Source organism: Aspergillus vadensis (genome assembly GCF_003184925.1).
Source record: "Aspergillus vadensis CBS 113365 unplaced genomic scaffold BO88scaffold_7, whole genome shotgun sequence".
NCBI lineage: Eukaryota > Fungi > Ascomycota > Eurotiomycetes > Eurotiales > Aspergillaceae > Aspergillus > Aspergillus vadensis.
In genome coordinates, this window is record NW_020292045.1 from 661,039 (window position 1) to 680,975 (window position 19,937).

Genomic DNA, 19,937 nt, shown 5'->3' on the forward strand with positions numbered 1-19,937 from the left:
CTACCCTCACCTTGTTCCTTCTCGACCCCTACCACCTCCACGATCCTACGACTGTACCTTACCTGGTCTGGTCTGTTCGAACTACCTTTGGCACTAACTAACGGGAGTTCCTCATACGCTTCCCTGGGGTCATCGGCCGGTCGTGTCTTGTCTGGCTTGTCTGTCGGTCCCATAACTCTCTTTCTCCATCATTTCGTTTCATTCACCCGCTCCGGATCTGAACTGCTTCTCTTCTTCCCTTTCTCTTCTTCCTCCCCGTCTATCCGTCCATCCGCCTTCTTCTTCCACTCCCCGAAAGGTTCTGGTGTTGCTCCCTCCGGCCTTTGCAGTTCGCTAGCGGGTCTGCTATCATTAAGCCACACGTTGGTGTCGATTTCCTCCCGTCCCGATATTATTCGCTCTTCACTCCCTCCCTCTCTTCCATTCTCCCTTCAATTTGTCCCTCTGTCTGAAAGAACAGTCTTTCGTGTTCCTTTCACCTTATTTCGCCAACCCCGTCCAGCAACAAGGCGCATTTAGGATGTGCTTTTGTGACTGGTCCTCGGTTTAGTTTTTCTCACGCCTAATCCGCCAGCCTGCGTTTTTCGTGTTTTACTCACATCCGCCCTTCCCCAAGTACCGTCTGAACTGAACATCTCCCTTGTCACAGCCTTGGCTGCATCTCTCCCACTCGGACCCTCCCCTCTCGTCCAGAGACCTCCTGTCTCTCATTCAGGTTCTGTTTGAGAGGGAAGCTGTCAGAAGAGTTTTCTTCCTCATTTAAATCTTTGCTGCGCTCGACTTGGCAGCATCTCGGACCATTGTACCTTCCAGTCCCTGCCTTGCAGCAATCCCCGCCTTAATCCTTTGTTACCTTTCACGGAGAAAGCCTTTCGTTTCTGGCATGCTAGCGGACCCTCCACCTTACTAGCTGTCATACATGTAACAATGGCACAACCCGATCTCACATCGCATCACGTCAATTACCTAATATGGAGGTATGTATCAGAGTCCCTTTGCAACCTCGTTCTGCCGTAACACGTACCTACCATGCTGCGTCATTGCGTTTCTCGACCGTTTGTATGCATTGCTAACTTCCATATAGGTATCTTCAAGAGTCAGGTAATATTCTTTTCCCATGATTTGGTGCTTATCCTTTCTTCACGGGAAAAGCAAACTAACTTTCCCACAGGGCATGGCGAGGCTGCACTCACCTTACAGCGCGCGTGGAATCGTGACCCGCAGAGTTTGCCGTTTGCCCCATACATCAAAACTCATGCTCTAGTATCCCTGGTACAAAAGGGCCTGCAGTATCATGAACTAGAGCATTCGCTCGACAGGGTATGGTATTCATTGATATTTTCGCTACGCGCCTCAAGATTTTTGGAGTAATCTCCTACACAAAAAAACATAAGAACTAATAAATTGAACAGGATGGAAATCCTACGGCCTTCACATCGTCTGACTACTTTTTCGGGCCTACGCCGCTGGAACCTGAAACTGAAAAGGGCCAAAGTGGCCCCGGGGAGGCAGGCGTTAGCACAGACCAGGCGCCTGTCTCGCCTACAAGCAAAGTTCCGCGAGATGGCGGCGTGATTAACGGTCACTTGACGGCCGAGGCGGCGGCGGCGGCGGCACCCCAAGCACCAGCACCACCTCAAGCTCCCACCGGCGTGAAGAAGCCGCATAAGAGCGGAGAGACCAACGGTGATGAAACTCCCATGGAAATTGACACTAATGGAGTAACGACTGAAAACAAACCCGAGGTAGTCGATGAGTTGCCTCCAAAAGTCGACATGGAGGTGGACGGTGACGGAGATGTGAGCATGGGCGGCCGACCGGATTCGCAGGACCAGGAACCAGAACCAGCACCAGCACCGGTGGCGCCGACCTTCACGTTAACCACCGGCCACAGCGTTGGCGTCCAGATCACCCCCGCCAAGGCCGCCGACCTTGGGCCCAACACCGCCATCCTCGATCTGGCTAGTGATGATCACGTGACTCGCACCCTCTGGCGCCCTCGGGACCCTACTACCGTCGTGGCCGCCGGTGATACCTTCTGCAGCCTGTGGAGGCTGTCTTCATCCTCGGATCCAGTACAGGAGAAACTCGTAGCGAACAAGGGGGATAGCACCTGTGTATCGGCAGTCGCCTGGGACCCATTGGGCCAGAAGCTGGCCGTCGCGACCTATAATGACATGAGAGGCTCCATCACCATGTATGACGTCTCTGGAAATGCGGTCGATCTTCTTCCCGAAGTACCGCGGATGATTACTGGGTTGCACTGGGCGGAAAGCGGGTCCCATTTGATCGTGGTTGCCTCGGACAGCCGAATCTCTGAGCTAGCGCTCTGGGACGACTCATTACGACCGGACGAATTCCCATCGCCTCAGGTTATCGAGGGATCAATCTTTGACCTTTGTTGGTTGAGCTCCAACCAGGCTTTTGCTTGCGGTAACGGGACGGTCTATCAATGCGATGTCGATTCGAGTATCCACATCGCCAAGACGTTCTCATCTGGCGACCCTGACCAGCCCTGGTCATTCATCCGCTGTGCGAATGCCGGCTCTTCATCCGTGGCGGTAACTGCATCTTCCGCCAATGCTACACTATGGGTGCCTACCCATGACATGCGCCATGAGGGTGCCCACGAAGGCGACATCACGGCCATCGAGCTGAAGCCCAATATGGAACAGCAGCAACAACCAGAAACAGCACAAACAATCGTTTTGGCCACTTCCTCCACCGACGACACGGTCAAGGTATGGCATCTGGATCTGGAGTCCAAACAGTTCAACTGTATCCACCGATTGTTTCTCGGCCCGTCAGCACCCGCTCTCGCTAGCACTTTCTCTCCCGACGGATACGCCCTTGCTGCTGCCAGTAAAGAGAGTTTGTTCATCTGGAATGCACAGCGAGGAGGCACTGCGCTGGCCACATGGAAAGTGCCGGGTCCCGGAGAGCAGAAAAAGGAGGAAGAGTCTAGTCCCATGGTGAATGGACACAATGGCACTGCGGAGTCGGTGCCGGATCGCAGTCTAGCGTGGGATACTGATGGCAAAAAGCTTGCTTTCGGCTATGGAAACCAGGTATGTCGTCCTTGCCGTTACGTGTGAAACATTGTCACTAATTAGCGTTGAATAGCTGGCCATCGTAAATCTGCAGCGCTGATACCTACGAGACGTGCGAGCCGGCTGCGTTACGATCTTTTACTTTCCGATAGTACATTAAGAAAATGGTAAATAAAGCCATCCGATACACATTTGACGTTATTATTTTTGCGACGAAGGCAGGCCGGACTCATCCCTAGCCGGGTGCTGCACACTTAGCGTCGGCACCTCTGCTAGCGCTCGTCTCTCCGCTCCCGGTTCTCGGCAGGCCCCGACGTGCCATGATGTGGGAGCGTGTTCAGACATCCTTGTCTCCAGAGATCCTTCAATCTACTTTCAGTACCATAATCTCTAGTTCTACCCCCATGATTTTGGATTAGACCATACTAAACGGCGCAGCTTGGGTCTTCAGGAAAAACGCGGTGGTGGTGGGCAACTTTACATGGTTACGGTGGCTACATTGACTTCTTTCTCTCTGTCTCTTTACTTTCTTGCACTGTACCATTTCTTCTTGGACAGATCGATCAGTGATCACCCTAAGTTCGGTCTTCAGGCGAATGATTCAGCCGCCTTCTCATCCGTGCGGTGTGGGATGATACGCTTGATACCCAAATCACAATATCTCATTACCGCCTTCGTCCTTATCGACCAGCGTCCCATTCCTGCCGAAAATTCAACTCATACGTATTTTGCCCGTGTCTTCTGTCTTTCTTCCCTTCTCAAAGTGCGATTCTGCTCTCGGATGCGAAAAACCTCCTCGACATCCTTCCATCCTCGCATCCATGCCGTTATTCCCTCAAACAGGGCTTCGCCGTCGCCCTCGACCTCTTCGACTTTGCATTTCGTCCATCTTCGTTGACCATTACGCCGTGAGGCAGTACTCTGTTTCTTAGCGGCAATCAATAGGCGCTGTTTGTGCCATTCATCCACCCAACTCTCGAGTCCTCGTATCGTGCCTTGGATCGCTTCCCGCTCAGCGGTGTCTTCGAGAATGTCTGTGTTTCTATGATTACAGGATATGTTAGCGATCCTGGCAACAGCATAGCCCGACAAGTCCCTGGGATTCCTCACAGTTCGTGAATTTCATCATCTAGTTCGCCGATCTTCTGGGCTAGTGTTTCGCGTTCTCGTGTGAGCAACTCATATATCTCGGACGACTCCTTGCGACGACGGTCGAATTCCACTTTGAGTGTCGTAACCTCTCTCAAGATATCCTTGAGAGGAGGGTGTGACATCTCTTCGAGCGAAGCGACGGAATTGCCCAAATCTTGGGAGTCGGTCGTGGAGATGGAAGCGATGGAGTTGGACTGTCGAGAATGGCTCATAGGACGGCATCGGGCGAGCTCTTGCGTCAAGGCTGGGCGTGGGTCCAGCAGGGATTCGAGGGTCTCGAGACAGTGGTGAAGGGTCATGGAGTCGGATTTGGAGGTCGGATTGAAGTGGGATGCCAGATGGGCTAGTCTTGTGAGACGCGCGGAGACAGGAGCGGCGGTGTCGTTGGAGTCGAGGATATGAGAGGCATAGTCGGGGTCCGTGAGCGCCATGTCCCAGATCTGGCCCGCTACCGAGGAAGGAGGGGATAGCTCATCGTAATGAGATGGAGGCGGGTGTTCCATGGTTGGCTAGGGTTAGGACCATGTAATCTAATGATTTGATTGTTTCTCAGAAAGAGGTTCAGTAAATACAGGCGTGCGTGATGAAAAGGGTAGTAGTCGGTAGCAAGGAGGGATGTCGGGCTGCAGCCAGGCTGCACGGGCTGCAGGAATATACGTGTCTTGCGCTGTCAGTATGAACTGCTGAGATGGGGTAGCTTTCTGTTTATAGGCCCAGGTGCAAAACAACTCACTCTAGTGCGGTCAGTTGTGATCTGGCTGTGGAGTTGTTGTGTTCGAAAGAGTGAAGAGGGGACAGCCAGCCAGCCGCGGGCGACGGGGATTACTTCCACAGCAACCGGGGCAAGGATGACAGGGATTGGAAGAGCAGAGAAGAAGGAACAGGCAGATCCCAGCTGAAGAGCACGTGCGCCCTCAGATCTCCCACAAAGATGATCTCGATTCCCGATGGCTAGCAAACACAAACACTGCCACCTGCAATAAGTTACGTCGGCAGGCTTGCTTCTGGGAGAGAGAGAAAAAGACGGTCAAACCGGTCGATTCGATCAACCTTCGATAACCATTCCTTCCATCCACGCTAGCCCGCTTTGGGTTCCCAAAAGTCGAATTGGCCAACAATTTGCCGCCTGCCATTTGAACCTCGACGACTTGTCATCCTTCCTCCAAGAGATAGTTAGTCCTGTTGGTTATCTCTGTTGGTTTGCAGCTGCTCATATCGCCCAATAAATTGTGGAGCTGCGACGGTATCTAGTAGTTGTTTGATTAAATCCTCCCCAATTTACTCCGTCCCCAGTCAGCACCGCAAATACTCCGATCCTCCGGCTTCCCGAACTTAGCCTCTTTTTATTTCTCAATCAAATCCCCCCCTCCTTCTCCTCCCCGCACAAGTCGATTTTCATCGCTTTTGGACTCGCAAAGATGGCGCCACCTGTGAGTGCCTCTTCCTTTTGTTCTACGGGCAATCACTGTTCCCATTCTTGCCACTCGACGAAATCCCCGCGCAGGGTAGTCTGATATGATACTGATTCCATGTCCCCATGTGACTCACGCAGATTACCGTCGTGCCGTCCCTCGAGACCGCCAGCGAAGTTATCGCCCAGTCGAAAAATGCGCAATTTCCTCCTAACCTCCTTCCGTTGACTACGTCGATTCCGGCCGACCTGTTGACCCCCACATTGGCTTATCTGAAGATCGCGGAGAAGTGAGTGGCGCTCGGCAAGATGGCCACATGGCTTGCGGGCAAGCACAGATGCGCTAACGTGGTCCGCTTGTCCAGATCTAAACTGTCCTTCCTCTACGAGAGTGCTGCGACGACCGAGACTATTGGCAGATACAGTTTCGTCGGTGCTGGTATGCAGCAATGTCCCTCGATGCTATAGTGTGGCGGGGTAGTTTGATAGACTGACGATTTCTGTGCCTCCGTCTAGGTCCCCGCAAAATCATCAAAACTGGTCCCGGTCATGGCCCCGAGTGCGACCCCATGCCTATCCTGGAGCAGGAACTCTCCGGCTTTCGGGTTGCGACGGTTCCTGGCTTGACACTGCCCCCGCTCACTGGTGGCGCCATTGGATACGTGGGATATGACTGCGTGCGGTACTTCGAGCCCAAGACGGCTCGACCGATGAAGGATATCCTCCAAATTCCGGAGTCGCTTTTCATGCTGTTCGACACGATTGTCGCCTTCGACCACTTCTTCCAGGTCGTCAAGGTCATCACATACATTTCCATTCCCGACAACGACTCGGAACTAGAGGCCGTCTACCGCCAAGGACAAGAGGTGCTCCAGCGGACCATTGACGTCCTCCTTCGACCAGACTACGCTCTTCCGCCCCAAGGCCCGATCATTCAGAACCAGGAGTACACATCGAACATCGGACGGGAAGGATACGAGCGCCATGTCACACGGCTCAAGGAGCACATCTCCAAGGGTGATATTTTCCAGACTGTGCCGTCGCAGCGGTTGTCCCGGCCGACGTCGCTCCATCCCTTCAACCTCTTCCGTCACCTGCGCACGGTCAACCCGTCGCCGTATCTCTTCTACATCGACTGCGAAGACTTCCAGCTGGTGGGAGCCAGTCCCGAGCTGCTGGTCAAGGAGGAGAAGGGACGGATCATCACGCACCCGATTGCGGGCACGGTGAAGCGGGGGAAGACGCCCGAGGAGGATGCGGCACTGGCCAACGAGCTGACCAGCAGCATCAAGGACCGGGCGGAACACGTGATGCTGGTGGACCTGGCGCGCAACGATGTGAACCGGGTGTGCGACCCGATCACGACGCAGGTGGACCGGTTGATGGTGGTGGAGAAGTTCTCGCACGTGCAGCATCTGGTGTCGCAAGTGTCAGGCATCCTGCGGCCGGAGAAGACGCGGTTCGATGCGTTCCGGTCGATCTTCCCGGCGGGCACGGTGTCGGGAGCGCCCAAGGTGCGGGCGATGCAGCTGATTGCGGAGCTGGAGGGCGAGAAGCGCGGAGTGTATGCGGGAGCGGTTGGCTACTTCGGGTATAACATCGCCAGCGCGGATGGCCAGACGGAGATGCCGGGGGCGATGGATACGTGCATTGCGCTGCGGACGATGATGGTGAAGAACGGGGTGGCCTACCTGCAGGCGGGCGGAGGCATTGTGTTCGACTCGGACCCGTACGATGAGTACGTGGAGACGTTGAACAAGCTGGGGGCAAACATTGCATGCATCAAGGGGGCGGAGGCGAAGTATTTGAGTCTGGAAGAGGAGAGTCGCCGTGCGTAGATGATGCATTTGGTTGCCTTGTATTTCCTTCTTGCCCAATTTTCTTCCACTTTCTTGAGGTTTATATTTTCATCATCTTTTTATGTTCTACGATTCCAGGGTTTGCATGTGTCAGGAATACCTGATAGATTATGAATTTAAGAGCATCTAACCGTACTAAGGACTCATGAGAGTGTTAGAGTTTATAGCCGGTGGAGTAAATAGTAGTAGTATGAAGATAGTAGATATGAGTTCAAGATTGAGTCTGCGGTTTGAAGACGGGAGAGAAGGTCAAGCCCGACGGAACACGACGGACTGCCAATCCTGCTGCCTGAACGCATCCCTGGGATTTACATGGAGATACGAGATCAATACTCTGTAGATACTAGATAGACTAGTTAAGACACTAGATAGTAGATACGAGTTGAGCCCGGGGGGAGTCTAGCTCCATTTCATTCCTTGCTTTGGGGAAGATTCTGGATGAATCATCAGTTAGTAGTACTTTGCAGGGCAGCAAGGGTTTTTGCTGGTCAGGAACGTGTTTTGGGGGGAAGAGAGGGGACTGCTGCAGTGACCCGGCCGATGACGTCGGTGGATACTTCCTACTATTTATATAATACGCAGATGAATTATTTATTATTATTCTATGGTTTTATGTGCTGGTTGACACACGGCATAGTTATACTGTAAGAGAATGATTAGTACTGTAAGAGGCAAAAGTAATATAAGCACCGCCCCAGAACCAAGGTGGCAAGAATCACCAATCGTTGGACGGTGTATGTAGGTAAGATTTATCCCGGAAGGCGAGGAACTAAACAGATGGTGTCATTTTGAAGAAATTCTGCCATGGTCTGATAGTTACTTGACTACTTTTGTTACTGTCTCCATCTTTCCCTTGTCGTAGACCCTTTTTTCTCTTTTCCCTCCCTTCCTCTACTTTGCTATAGTCAATACATTGTATTGTAGTGCCTGATCAGTACCCACGCCCTCAATTAACTCCCTCCTACTCTCCATCCCTTATTTCTCTCCCCCGGATTTCGATTTCCATTTTTCGATTATCAAATATCCAATTTGAGTTCTTCAGCCCTTTGAACTTCTCTGGAAACGAATTGGGCAGAAGAGAAGAAATCAAAAGTAAAACGGTCGTGGTTTGGATAAACTTTGGCTGGTTTGAGGCTTGCGTCGTCATCTCCCGGTGTGAGTAGTGCCCACCAAAACTGACTCTCTTTTTCTCTTCGTCTAATACAAACAACCCTTCTACTCTCTTTCTCCATCCATTTGAACATCTTTCCTGAAACCCTCATCCATTCTTATCCCGTCCCCATCCTCTATCTCTCTCTCTCCATTCCCTCCTTTTCCCGTTGTGCAAGCGATCATCATCATCATCATCCATCTCTCTCTCTCCCCCTGTTTTCTTGTAAATTAAAATAATTAACTAGTTAAGTTACTGGTGTGCATCCGGCTTACATACTCCGCCGGAGTTCCTCTTCAGTTCAGCCACTCGCCGACTCCCCCGACCTTAACGCCTTAAACAGCCACCAACTGACTGACTGTAACGACTCTCTCTCTCTCACCTTAACCACCTCCTCCTCCTTCACCTCTACTACCTCTACTCCTACTTCTCACTCCCCATCATCTTCCCCACTTTCACCGCGCGATAAGGAGAGACGGGCTGGCTCTGCTCCCATCGCACTTACCTCCCCAAATTTCTCTCTGTTCCCCCTCCCAAGCCATCGCCCGTGTGTCGCGCGTTCCCGTCCACTTTCCCCCCCGCGAAGGGATTGAGATCCGAGTCCGTCATTGCGAGGGTCCAGTTCCCGCCGTTACAACCTCCATCCCCCACGCCACATACACCACCTACAATCAACTTCACCCCCTATCCACCAACTCGCCACAATGTCCAAAGTCGTGCGCAGTGTCAAGAACGTGACCAAGGGTTATTCCTCCGTCCAGGTCAAAGTTCGAAATGGTACGTCTCCGTCTGTTCCTTCGGTCCGGGGTTTCTGGGGGTCCTTCGCAATCGGCACCATGCTGCGGTGTCGGTCGGGACGGTATCCCTGACAATGATCGGATCTGACATGCGGACTCTGCTAACATGTGAATTCGCTTCGTACAGCCACAAGTAATGACCCCTGGGGTCCTACGGGGACCGAAATGGCAGAGATTGCTGCCTTGACGTTCAGCAGGTAGGCCACTTACTCCCCCGCCATTGGCTCCCGTGGTTCTCGATCGAAGCTGACGCCGGTGTAATCATTTAGCCCGACCGATTTCTACGAGATCATGGATATGCTGGACAAGCGCTTGAACGACAAGGGCAAGAACTGGCGCCACGTACTCAAGTCATTGAAGGTCCTCGATTACTGTCTACACGAAGGCTCCGAGTTGGTCGTCACCTGGGCCCGAAAGAACGTCTACATCATCAAGACCTTGCGCGAGTTCCAATACGTTGATGAGGATGGTCGAGATGTTGGTCAGAATGGTAGGCTCCCCCTATTTCGTGGATTTGTCTTTCCCCAAATCCGTGTGGTGGCTAACTCGTCCCTGGGCAGTCCGTGTTGCCGCCAAGGAACTTACCTCCCTCATTTTGGACGAAGATAGACTGCGCAGTGAGCGCTCCGACCGCAAGTTGTGGAAGTCCCGTGTGAGCGGACTCGATGACCAAGGCTATGGGCAGGAACCGCCGCGCCGTGAGCGGCGGGAGCGTCGCCGTGCGACCAACGATGACGAGGATGCCGAGTATCGGTTGGCCATTGAGGCAAGCAAGTACGAAGCCGAGGAGGAACGCAAGCGCCGCGCCAAGGAGGCTGGAGCCGAGGATGACGAGGACCTGGCTCGGGCGATCAAGCTCAGCAAGGAAGAGGAAGAATTGCGCAAGCGCGAGTTGGAAGAGAGTAACGCGCAGTCGCTCTTTGACGACACTCCTGTGCCGACCGCCCAGGCACAGCCCACTGGCTACAACCAGGGCTATCAGCAGCAGAACGCCGTCGACTGGTTCGGCAACCCTATCAATCCTCAACAACCCCTGACCACAGGCTACCTGAACAACCAATATGCGCAGCCCACTGGATTCCAGGGACAGATGACCGGTATGCCCAACGGATACGCCAATGGATTCCAGGGCCAACCCTCTGCATTCGATCAAAACCCCTATGGGCAGCAGCAACAGCAGAACTTCCTGCAGCCACAAGCAACGCTACAACCGCAACACACTGCCTTCAATACCAACAACCCTTGGGGCGCTCCCGGCAGCACCGACTTCTTCTCCCAGCAGCAACAGCAACAGCCGCAGCAGCACCAACAGTTCCAGAATCAGCAACCGCAGGACAACTTCCTCTCGACCGGCACCAACAACCCATGGGCCACTAACCAGCAATCGGCGGACGCGCTGAAGCCCATGCCCACTGGATCCAACAACCCATTTGCGCAGCGTACGCAGCAGCAGTTCCAGCCGAAGCCCGCACAGACTGGACCCCCGTCCTTGAACACGCTGGCCGAAGAGCGAGCCACCACCTCGTTCAACCCAATCGCCAACTTCCAGTCCCCACAGAACCTTGCACCGCCACAGCAGAGCTTCGGACCTCCGAAGAGCACACCTCCGCAAATGCAAGATCCGCACCGCGCCCAGCTCAATGCGCTGCTGGCGTCTGGCGAAGGCCAGGACACTTTTGGCAACACTGGCGATTTGCGAATTCCTGCGCAGCACACTGCTCCTGGTACATTTGTCAACTCCGCTGGTCAGGGATTGGATCGGTTACGGGCAACACGCACCGGCAACAACCCTTTCTTCGGCCAGCAGCCGCAGCAGCAGCAGCAATTTGTGCCGCAGCAGACGGGCTTTGCACAGCCAGCCAACAACCCGTGGGGCGGACAACAAGCGTACCATCAACCTCAGCAGGGTGGCAGTTTGATAGACCTGTAGAAAGAGGTGATGATGCGCGGTTGGGAGAGAGGTTCGTGATGGTTTTTTGAGATATCTAGCCTGATCAGGCTTGGGTTTTTATGTTTTTATCATTTCATTTCTTGCTAGCTGCAGTTGTAGGAGTCGAATCCGGATACCAATTTTTTTGTTTTTGATGCACGTCTCGACATCTTCTACAGTCTACCAGAGGCACTTTTTCACCTACGAAACAATGCCGTCTCGCTCTCGAGATCACCACCACGACGATATTTCCTTACACCATGCAAATTAACCAACCAATCTCTGCCTCGCACTTGTCATTCCCTTTGTCCATCCGTGACCGCTTATCTCCACGCACGCTGATTTATTTATATGTCTGTCTCACCTCTATCCATGGAATTTTATATACCCTGTTCTTTTCTTTTCTTTTCTTCCTACGAATGACATTGATCTTGATTATTACCCTCACACTCTCTCCCTTCTTATATGTCTCCTTTCTCTACTCTCTTCACATTTCATACGATATCGTCTTTTAGTTCTCTCTATTCTGGTAGATACTTTTATGTTATCTAACCTAGGTTAGGTTAGGTTAGCATAACTTAGGTTAGAATTCAAATGGATATATATATTATGATGGAAATGTCAGTTACTAGTAGTAGTATTGTTCTTGACTGGCTAGGATTGCTCGCCTGCCTGCCTGCTTGCTTTCTTAGCAGACCTAATCCGACGCACTTCAGTAAAATTCCGCTACTTATATAGTATAGATCGATCATCTGTTGACTGACTACTAAGTCCATAATGGATCTTGAATACTACTAGTTAGTTTAATTTACTAAGAAATTTACTTAGTAGTTAGTAAGTTCCTTGTACCTGGTCTGGTCCTACTCTACAACATAGATAATATTTAGCAAGCAAGGTAGTAAGTAGTATTGTTTGAAAATCGGTGGATAAAATAACTAGTTAACTAACGAACTAGACGGGCTTAAGGTAATTAAGTAATAAATGGTTTAGTAACTTGTCAATTGTTTCTCCTCCTCCTATTATTATTACTACTACTGGATCATTATATCAAGAATCCGGGATTCAGGTATAAAATAGTGTTTTCGTACTTATATTTCATTTGTTGGTAATGTAAATAAAGGTATTTATCGTTCACTTACTACTACTACTACTACTACTAAGAAGTTGAGTGATGATGTTATGATGGAATTGATGTTACATCCCTGTGTTACACTATCTACATCATTTACCTACCTACCCCCTTCGCTCTCTCTCCTCTTTGATACTTGGTTCTGGATGAGAAGAGGGGAAATAGATGATGAAACATTACTTCAACTACTACAAGTCGTAGTCTACCGATTAGTTGGTTGCATTGCATCGAACTTTAGATTTTGATTCTTGGGTTTGGTGTGAACCCGGATGAAACGCTGACATCCCACACACACAAACATACACACACGCGCCCCTTACCAATGACCTAACCTAACCTAACCTACCCCATACCCATAAGCAATGCAGTCATTCCCAAGAGAAGAAAAATAACACCCCGTCCGAACCAAAAAGAATCATATCATACCCGTACCATACCGTATCGTTATCCAACATGAGACATAAACCTACCCCTGTCCTGACACATGTATCCATCGCAGCCGGGTACGCCAGATAAATGATGAGCAAAATAAAGCCGTAACATAAAGGTTAGAACAGCCAAAGGATTATCCTCCCCGCTCTCCAAACTGTCTAGCCCATTCTTCGTATTCTTGTAATCCTTCCCTGCTCACACTGGGACGGATGGATAGTAAGCTCGCCTGGAAGTCCTGGAACCGAATTGGTCGGATCTGGTCCATAGGGGTGTGCAGGAGCGCCTCGCCTAGGTTACGGAGGGGACCCATTGCTGCGTCCTTGGCGAGGGCGGTCATGTCGGAACCTGAGAAGCCTGTTCATATAGCTGTCAGTTACTGTATTCCAAAGTGTACATGTAGTGAAAGCTGCAGATGTTGCCTACCATCAGTGACTTGAACCAGAACTTCGATATCCTCGTCCGAAAGTTCATGGACCTGGTGACTGAGTAATTTCCGTAACTGTTGCTCGCGAACATCGTGCTCCGGGAGAGGGATGTATTGTCGACGCACGAATCGACGACGCGCAGCTTCGTCAATATCCCAGGGCATGTTTGTGGCCGCGAGGACGAGCACGCGGCTGGCGTCGCCGATTTTCTTGTCCTTCTGCTCGCGACCAGCTGCTGCACGCTGCAGGTCTGACCATTGGATGAGAAATTCCGTCTTCGATCGCCGGGAGGCTTCGTTCTCGGTCCCTGATGATCGGGCGGAGAGCAATGAGTCGATCTCGTCGACAAAGATGATGGATGGAGCGAGGGCCTTGGCGAGTCCGAATAGAGCACGTACGAGCTTCTCGCTCTCTCCGTGCCATTTGGAAGTCAGTGTCGATGCGGAGACGGAGAAGAAGGTCGACTTGGATTCCGTAGCGACTGCGCGCGCCAGCATCGTCTTGCCAGTTCCTGGAGGTCCGAAGAGAAGCATACCACGGGCAGGCTCACGTAGACCGGAGAAGAGATCAGGTCGGAGGAATGGGTAGACAACAGCTTCTTTCAGCGCCTTTTTGGCGCCGTCTAGACCCGCTATGTCATCCCAATGGACTTCGTCACCGCGGACGACTATATCGTTCAGGATCTGTCGAGCAGCAGTGACGTCTACTCCCTTGGGAAGCCTGTTCAATATATCCAAATACATATCGTCCTCGTCTTCTTCAACATCTTCCTCCTCTGGCTCGGTAGACTTGGGGCCCAGCGATTCCGGATCACTCGACGGTGGCGTTATGGTCCGCTTGAGCTGTGGTGTTGGTCGGACCGGACTGTTGCCCGATAACGCCATACGATCTAAACCTGGAACCAATGCATCCTCTGTAGATGATGTGGGGGCAAGGCGGGGACGCGATGTTGACTTGGTCGGTGGCCGGCTTAAGCGCTCCGTAGGCTCAACAGACCGTCGCGGGGAAGACGAAGTTGGATTGGCCGACCTCAATGCTACCGGCTTGGGCTTAACAGATGGCTTCGGCGGAGGCTGCGAACGCACGGCGTCTTTCGCATCAGGTCCTGCGGAGGCGGACTGCGAACGAGCAGACGACCGCAGCTGACTCTCCGCAGTTGGGGTGCGAGACGCGGAGACCGTTGGTGTCGTCGAAGGAGTGCTCGATGCCGACTTCTTCGCAGGCGACCGCCGGACAGGCTGGTCCGACACGCGAGGCTTTCGTCCGGTGCGACGACTATCCGGATCATCTGTTGGTGGATTTGATGCTTTCCGCGGGACATGCCCATCTCCAGAATGGGCACGAAGGGGTGCCGGCTCCCTTCGAAAGCTGGGGTCATTGGAGGCGCTCTGGCGGGAGGACGCAAGAGCAGCATCGCTGGCGGTCTTGTCGGGCGAAGAGGGAGTGTTGTAGATACTCCCCCAGGCCAGCCCGGCGGCCTGAGAAGCTGCGGCCGGCCGCAGCTCTCTCCGTCGGGAGCTGTCTTTCTTCTTGCCCAATTTCTTGAAATCACTAGTACGCAGGGTGAACGGCATGATCTTCCGGCGCTCGGGACTGGGGGTGCGGGAGTCCGTTTTGCCCGAGGAATGCGACTGGGTGCGCTGAGCGGGGATGGGGATGGGCCGGGATGAAGCCGCGGCGCTGGGTTGAAGATCGCTCCTGATGGAGTCGGAGCTGACGGTGGTGGACGGGGGCGGGCGACCGGGGATAGTGGGGGGTTTGGAGAGATCGGTATATCCGACCGCGGGGACGGTGCCGTCACCAATCCAGCCCGGAGTGGTTCGAGGAGGCGATCGACCGGCGGAATCCTTTCTGCTTTCGCGGAGGGCCTGCAGGAGATCGACCCGCTCGCGGCATTGAAGCTCGAGCTGGCGGATGGACTCTTGAAGGGCACGTTCGGTCTCGTTTTTGGGGGTGTACTTGGAGGGGACACGATAAGCGTTGTGATAGTAGATCGTTTCTAGGGCGGAGCGCCAAGATCTCAAGGCTTCCTCCTCATTTTGCTGTTTTTGCCGATCGGGGCAAGTAAGTATTAGTGTGGAAGGAGAGGGGGGTTGTGAGAAGGGAAAGGAGGGATGAGGGGGAAGCAGTGGAAGGTAGCATTGAGTAGTAACGAACCTGGCCTTCAAAGTAGACGGCAGTGGAGCACATCAGGTAGCAGTCATCGTAGGTCTTCTGGAGCGAAGACGCCGGCTTGGGGCGCATCATGCATCCAGCGCTGGGGAAAAGGCGGAATGTGCAGGACCCGCCCGCAAGATATGAGAGGATAAGGATGAGGATGAAGATGAGGGGAGGAGAAGAGGAGAGGAGGAAGAGGAGGGAGAGGGATAGGAGGAACGAGAGTATGCGATCAGTTGAATGACAGGAAGATAGAAACACTCTCAAGCATGGGAGGGAACGTTAAGAAGTAAGAAGTAGGTAGTAACGAGGAAAAGAAAAGTGCCAGAAAGAAGCAAGGAAAGAGAAGCAGCAGCAGAACGACAGGATCCGGCGGCGGTTTTGCCCTCCCCAGTTTTCTGCGTGACGTCGTTGGTTACCGGCTTTGGCGGCCATGCGGTTTTGCTTGGGAATCGCCCCTCGAGACCCCCCGGAGTCCCTACAACTTCATTTATTCCATTCAAGTCATGTCTCACCGTGTCTCGGAAGCTGATTCATGCATAAAAAAAGAGCCATGGACAGGTGTAGATGGATAGATAGATAGGTAGATAGATAGATAGATAGTATGGTCATCCCGGTCCTCTATAGCGTACATACAGAAACATCCGCATCCAACCCGACAGATGCGCAAAGTTGTATCCGAACATTAAAATTTGGGGGCACAAAAAAAGAAAGACGTCCAACCAGAACTACTTATAAAATGCAACTCGAGGATCAACCAGAAGAAGTGAAAAACATATAGGAAACTCGTCCAGATGTTCCCCTGCATGCCAACGCCAGTAGTAACGCGATTGAAGCACGAATTGAAACATACGCCGGGCCCTTCTTTATGCTCAGGGCCCAGATCCAAGCATTCAAAACAATAAAAGAACAAGCAGCACTCACCAACATCCCGGGAGGCCTGAATTCATCGTCCATCAAGCCCAGCTATCAGCACCCCGTTCATAACAGATAAATACACGTCAGAAGGTTAAGGTTCCCCATTCGGAGTCGGTCAAGGATCCCTCCTCCTTTCCTGGTCCGTTCTCTATTTCCTGATCGCCCGGGCTTGCGTTAATTAAGTCCGAGAGCCTCGGCAGTTGGCGCGATCCCCCCGACGAATGAGAAGAAGAGCGGACGGGAAAAGAAAAGGAAGGGAGAAAGGAAGAGGAGGTTAAGGAGAAGGGGATGATAGCTGCAGAAAGCTCCAACCCGCCCGTAGCTCAGTTGAGCTCATTTCAGCCTGCAGCGCTCGATCGGGTCCGTCCTGCGCACGTGATGCTCGCAAAGGACGAAGGTTTTGTTTTGTTCTGTTTTTGACTGCTTGTTCAACAAGACTATCTTTTTTCTTTCGTTTGGTTTCTTTTCTTTTTTCTGTTTTGCTTTTGGTCGGGCTTTCTTCCTATTCATGTGACTAATGGTTTCTTGGGGAATGGGTCTTTTTTTCTTGGGTCCGCGGACGAGTCAGGTCGGAACCAGAGGTCAAAAAGGGTCGCTGAGCTGGATTGTGTCGGATTCATGCGATCGGGTCGTTAGCTAAAGCCGTGCTTGCATCTAGCTGTCCACCTGGCCCTTGAAGTAGGCCTTGGCCATCTCATACGAGGTCCTGTATAATTGCGTCAGCAACCGTTTTCAATGCGCAAGCGTCGGTGGTAACTTTGCAATGGGACCGTCGGAAGTTGCAAGGAAACTCACCAGCAAATAGCAGTGCTGGGCATGGTAGAGATAATGCGGGGGCGAGCGCCACGCAGGAATCCCTTCCAGCCAAACTGCCGCTTGATAATGGCCGCAGCGTTGAACAGACCCTTGGCCGATCGAATCTCCTCGTTCTGGGCCAGCCCTCGGGTCTGCAGCAGCGTCTTCACAACGTCAAGCGGGGTGGTGATACCGGCGGCGAATGCACCCGCCAGACCTCCCGCCATGCAGTGCGTGAACGGGTCGTAATCCTGCGACGGGTTCATGACCTTGGAGATGGACTCGTAGGCGACAAACTGAGTGGCGGTGAAAGGCACCGTCATGCAAAGCGTAGTGGGATAGGATACGTAGAACGCCTGGAGACCTTCCGCCTTGTAGACGGAGCGGGCGCATTGAAGGATACTCTTGTGTACCGAGCCATGGACCTGCATGCGTTGCTTGATGACTGCTTCAGTTAGCCAACACCCAAAAACAGACTAAGAAGGATGGAGCGCAAATGGCGCAGTACTCACCATCGAAGGGGTTCATCAAGGCGTCGCTAGCAATGGTTGCGGACGCACCGCTCAGCGCTTGGCATCGTCAGCAATTGCACCAAAATCATCGCACCTCCAAGCAAAACACCAAAACCTACCAGCTGCTACCGGGTGGTGCCCATCGTCCACGTTGCCACCGGCCATCTCCTTAACAACCTCGTATGTACCAAAGTAAACGGCATGAGCCGGACCTAGAGTTCACCAAGTCAACCTCCGCCGCGATAGCACCCACAACGGCGCGCCCGAAATTGTCGCACTCACCAGCACCAACGATAACACTCGAGACGCCCTTCCATAGCGTCCTCCAGCCTTCAATCCGGTAGATGGTCGAAACCGCATTAGTCAAGCCTGTGTAGAGCCCGCCGTTCGAGGGATGCAGGATTTGCATGCGTGTCTGTACGAACCCCACCATTAGCCCACCGCACCCGCAAAGTCCAACATAAGAGATGAGGCGATCAATCTCCAGCGCCTCCAACCCATCTCAAACCTCCCCTACAATCATCAACGTACCTTCAGCAAGTCGACCGGATACATAACAGAGTGTTCCTAGAACAACCAAGCACCCATTAGCACAACCACCGGAACCCAGTCACCAATTCACCACAGTGTTTTCCACATACTGCTATTCCTGCAAAAGCGCCAGCCAGCATATTCCGGCCTAAGCCGTAGTTCGAGGGGAGGGCTTCATAGCTATTATGAGAATGGAGGGTTAGCTGCGGGTTCCAATACCGAAAGCAAATCGTCTGCAAAGCTCGCTCCGGAAAATGCAATAAATCGGACAGCGCAGTCAATCGCAGGATGTATCTGCTGACGAGATAGACCCTGTAGAGAGCCTTGCGCGAAAAAGCGAAACCGCCACGAATACGAAGGAGATAATAACACGGTCGACATACTCGTATTCCTGCCCGGGAATCTGCTCGGGAGACGCCATGGAGCTTGATTGGTTTGATATAACAGCTGCTGTCGCTTGAGAAGAAGGCGATATTCTTCAGAAGAAGAATCGACTATCAAACAGCTCGGGGGGGATGGTCGAGCTGGAGTGTGGAGGTATTTGGTCGAGGATGGAAATGCCGACGCAGAAAAACGGACTTGCGGAGCGGAGAGGAAGCCGGACTCCGAGAGGAAGAATATCGGGCGGAAGGGGAGGGAGCGAGACGGAGGGGAGGCGAGGAGAGGAGAAGGTAGGATCAGCCCGATTAAAAGACGGGGAGGAAGAAGTTATTCAATGCCTCAGAGGGAGGGGAGTAGAGGAGAAAGGTGGAGAGGAGGAAAGCAGAGGACGGACTGGCGAAAGATAGGAAATAATAATCTTTCTGGACAGTCGGGAATTTCTTGCTGCTGAAGGTGAACTAAAGGAGCAAAGCAAGTCCCGGGTCATTAATACCGTTCGGAGCTGGTTTCAACCTGTTTCACCGGGCCGAATCCCCGCGTGGATGCAGCTGTTGCAGTGGTATTGAGGATGTATCAGTCAGTATGCACGGCAGTCCCGCCCGGAGCAGCAGTAATTTATTTGTTAGTTAACTTAGTTCAGCTTTCTCGATTCTTGTCCTAGTTCAACTAAATAATCTAAACTACTCCCAAGTAAGTAGTAGATAGATAGTAGGCAAGATAGTCATAGGGTAAATAGATTGATTGAGGGAGAACTTTCACCAGTTCGTCCCTTCGGTAAAATAATTAATTAGAAGGAGAGATTGATAAAATCCAGCCTTGTCTCCCTTCCCTTCCTTCCATCCTGATTCCTTGTGTTTTCTAGCCCGCTTCTCCCCAATTTATTCTTATCCAATTTCCACCCACTATGTGCCTATCCTCCGCATGATAAATAAACCTCATTACTATTTAACTTAACTACTAAACGTGTTCCTCGGAAGTACCCAAAAATTTCCATCTTTTCTTTTTCTTTCCCACCTGCCTTGCACACAGACACACAGACAGAGACAGACAATCTACCTGCTGAATCAGCATCCCGACCTAGACTGCCTTTAGACAACTTACCTTACTAACGAACGAACCTCCAAAGTACCTAGGCAAAACCAACTACGACAGATCCGATGACGGAACCCCATCTCCATCCATATGGAACCCAACCGACTACTCCGTACTCATGAATAATGAATAATGAATACTTTTTCGCCCCGATCCCAGACATCCATCTAGCATAAAAGAAAAATTCAGCGACATTAAACCGGTAATATCCCTTAG

At 52.2% G+C, this 19,937-nt stretch overlaps 7 protein-coding genes across 7 annotated transcripts; 4 read left to right on the forward strand and 3 right to left on the reverse strand.

The window, feature by feature from the left end:
- The first annotated feature begins 550 nt into the window (after positions 1-550).
- On the forward strand, positions 551-3,341 carry BO88DRAFT_254135 (WD40 repeat domain-containing protein). The gene is made up of 5 exons (XM_025702234.1): positions 551-977; positions 1,085-1,101; positions 1,172-1,320; positions 1,413-3,068; positions 3,124-3,341. The coding sequence occupies exons 1-5, from the start codon at positions 928-930 to the stop codon at positions 3,148-3,150; spliced, it is 1,899 nt and encodes a 632-aa protein (XP_025564512.1). The 5' UTR covers positions 551-927; the 3' UTR covers positions 3,151-3,341.
- Positions 3,342-3,431: 90 nt separating this feature from the next.
- Positions 3,432-4,946, reverse strand: BO88DRAFT_254194 (uncharacterized protein). Its single transcript, XM_025702236.1, has 3 exons — positions 4,936-4,946; positions 4,161-4,863; positions 3,432-4,092 (listed from the first exon to the last, which is right to left on the reverse strand). Exons 2-3 carry the CDS (start codon positions 4,703-4,705, stop codon positions 3,768-3,770), a joined length of 870 nt encoding a protein of 289 aa, XP_025564513.1. The 5' UTR covers positions 4,706-4,863; positions 4,936-4,946; the 3' UTR covers positions 3,432-3,767.
- Positions 4,947-5,478: 532 nt separating this feature from the next.
- On the forward strand, positions 5,479-7,534 carry trpE (anthranilate synthase TRP2). Its single transcript, XM_025702235.1, has 4 exons — positions 5,479-5,632; positions 5,755-5,903; positions 5,979-6,052; positions 6,130-7,534. Exons 1-4 carry the CDS (start codon positions 5,621-5,623, stop codon positions 7,449-7,451), a joined length of 1,557 nt encoding a protein of 518 aa, XP_025564514.1. The 5' UTR covers positions 5,479-5,620; the 3' UTR covers positions 7,452-7,534.
- Positions 7,535-9,030: 1,496 nt separating this feature from the next.
- BO88DRAFT_254383 (epsin) lies at positions 9,031-11,479 on the forward strand. Its single transcript, XM_025702238.1, has 4 exons — positions 9,031-9,399; positions 9,547-9,616; positions 9,689-9,909; positions 9,980-11,479. The coding sequence occupies exons 1-4, from the start codon at positions 9,327-9,329 to the stop codon at positions 11,347-11,349; spliced, it is 1,734 nt and encodes a 577-aa protein (XP_025564515.1). The 5' UTR covers positions 9,031-9,326; the 3' UTR covers positions 11,350-11,479.
- Positions 11,480-11,974, forward strand: BO88DRAFT_254367 (uncharacterized protein). Its single transcript, XM_025702237.1, has one exon. It carries the CDS (start codon positions 11,610-11,612, stop codon positions 11,862-11,864), a length of 255 nt encoding a protein of 84 aa, XP_025564516.1. The 5' UTR covers positions 11,480-11,609; the 3' UTR covers positions 11,865-11,974.
- Positions 11,975-12,794: 820 nt separating this feature from the next.
- BO88DRAFT_486830 (putative AAA family ATPase) lies at positions 12,795-15,579 on the reverse strand (the record flags this gene model as incomplete). Its single annotated transcript, XM_025712493.1, has 3 exons — positions 12,795-13,264; positions 13,334-15,377; positions 15,493-15,579. 3 exons carry the CDS (start codon positions 15,577-15,579, stop codon positions 13,044-13,046), a joined length of 2,352 nt encoding a protein of 783 aa, XP_025564517.1. The 3' UTR covers positions 12,795-13,043.
- Positions 15,580-17,064: 1,485 nt separating this feature from the next.
- mrsA (putative mitochondrial carrier protein) lies at positions 17,065-18,669 on the reverse strand (the record flags this gene model as incomplete). Its single annotated transcript, XM_025710678.1, has 8 exons — positions 17,065-17,116; positions 17,206-17,650; positions 17,718-17,774; positions 17,837-17,929; positions 18,000-18,132; positions 18,249-18,284; positions 18,359-18,428; positions 18,632-18,669. 8 exons carry the CDS (start codon positions 18,667-18,669, stop codon positions 17,065-17,067), a joined length of 924 nt encoding a protein of 307 aa, XP_025564518.1.
- Between the last annotated feature and the right edge of the window lie 1,268 nt (positions 18,670-19,937).

What these genes read in the sequence shown, in the direction of transcription:
- BO88DRAFT_254383 (XM_025702238.1), top strand. Translation starts at nt 9,327, where the DNA reads ATGTCCAAAGTCGTGCGCAGTGTCAAGAACGTGACCAAGGGTTATTCC. An exon ending in CCAGGTCAAAGTTCGAAATG is followed by an intron (nt 9,400 to 9,546) that starts GTACGTCTCCGT and finishes CGCTTCGTACAG; the next exon opens with CCACAAGTAATGACCCCTGG. An exon ending in TCGAGATGTTGGTCAGAATG is followed by an intron (nt 9,910 to 9,979) that starts GTAGGCTCCCCC and finishes GTCCCTGGGCAG; the next exon opens with TCCGTGTTGCCGCCAAGGAA.
- BO88DRAFT_254135 (XM_025702234.1), top strand. Translation starts at nt 928, where the DNA reads ATGGCACAACCCGATCTCACATCGCATCACGTCAATTACCTAATATGG. An exon ending in TAGAGCATTCGCTCGACAGG is followed by an intron (nt 1,321 to 1,412) that starts GTATGGTATTCA and finishes TAAATTGAACAG; the next exon opens with GATGGAAATCCTACGGCCTT. An exon ending in CTTTCGGCTATGGAAACCAG is followed by an intron (nt 3,069 to 3,123) that starts GTATGTCGTCCT and finishes AGCGTTGAATAG; the next exon opens with CTGGCCATCGTAAATCTGCA.
- BO88DRAFT_254194 (XM_025702236.1), bottom strand. Translation starts at nt 4,705, where the DNA reads ATGGAACACCCGCCTCCATCTCATTACGATGAGCTATCCCCTCCTTCC. An exon ending in GATGATGAAATTCACGAACT is followed by an intron (nt 4,093 to 4,160) that starts GTGAGGAATCCC and finishes CTGTAATCATAG; the next exon opens with AAACACAGACATTCTCGAAG.
- BO88DRAFT_254367 (XM_025702237.1), top strand. Translation starts at nt 11,610, where the DNA reads ATGCAAATTAACCAACCAATCTCTGCCTCGCACTTGTCATTCCCTTTG.
- trpE (XM_025702235.1), top strand. An exon ending in TATCTGAAGATCGCGGAGAA is followed by an intron (nt 5,904 to 5,978) that starts GTGAGTGGCGCT and finishes CCGCTTGTCCAG; the next exon opens with ATCTAAACTGTCCTTCCTCT. An exon ending in ATACAGTTTCGTCGGTGCTG is followed by an intron (nt 6,053 to 6,129) that starts GTATGCAGCAAT and finishes GCCTCCGTCTAG; the next exon opens with GTCCCCGCAAAATCATCAAA.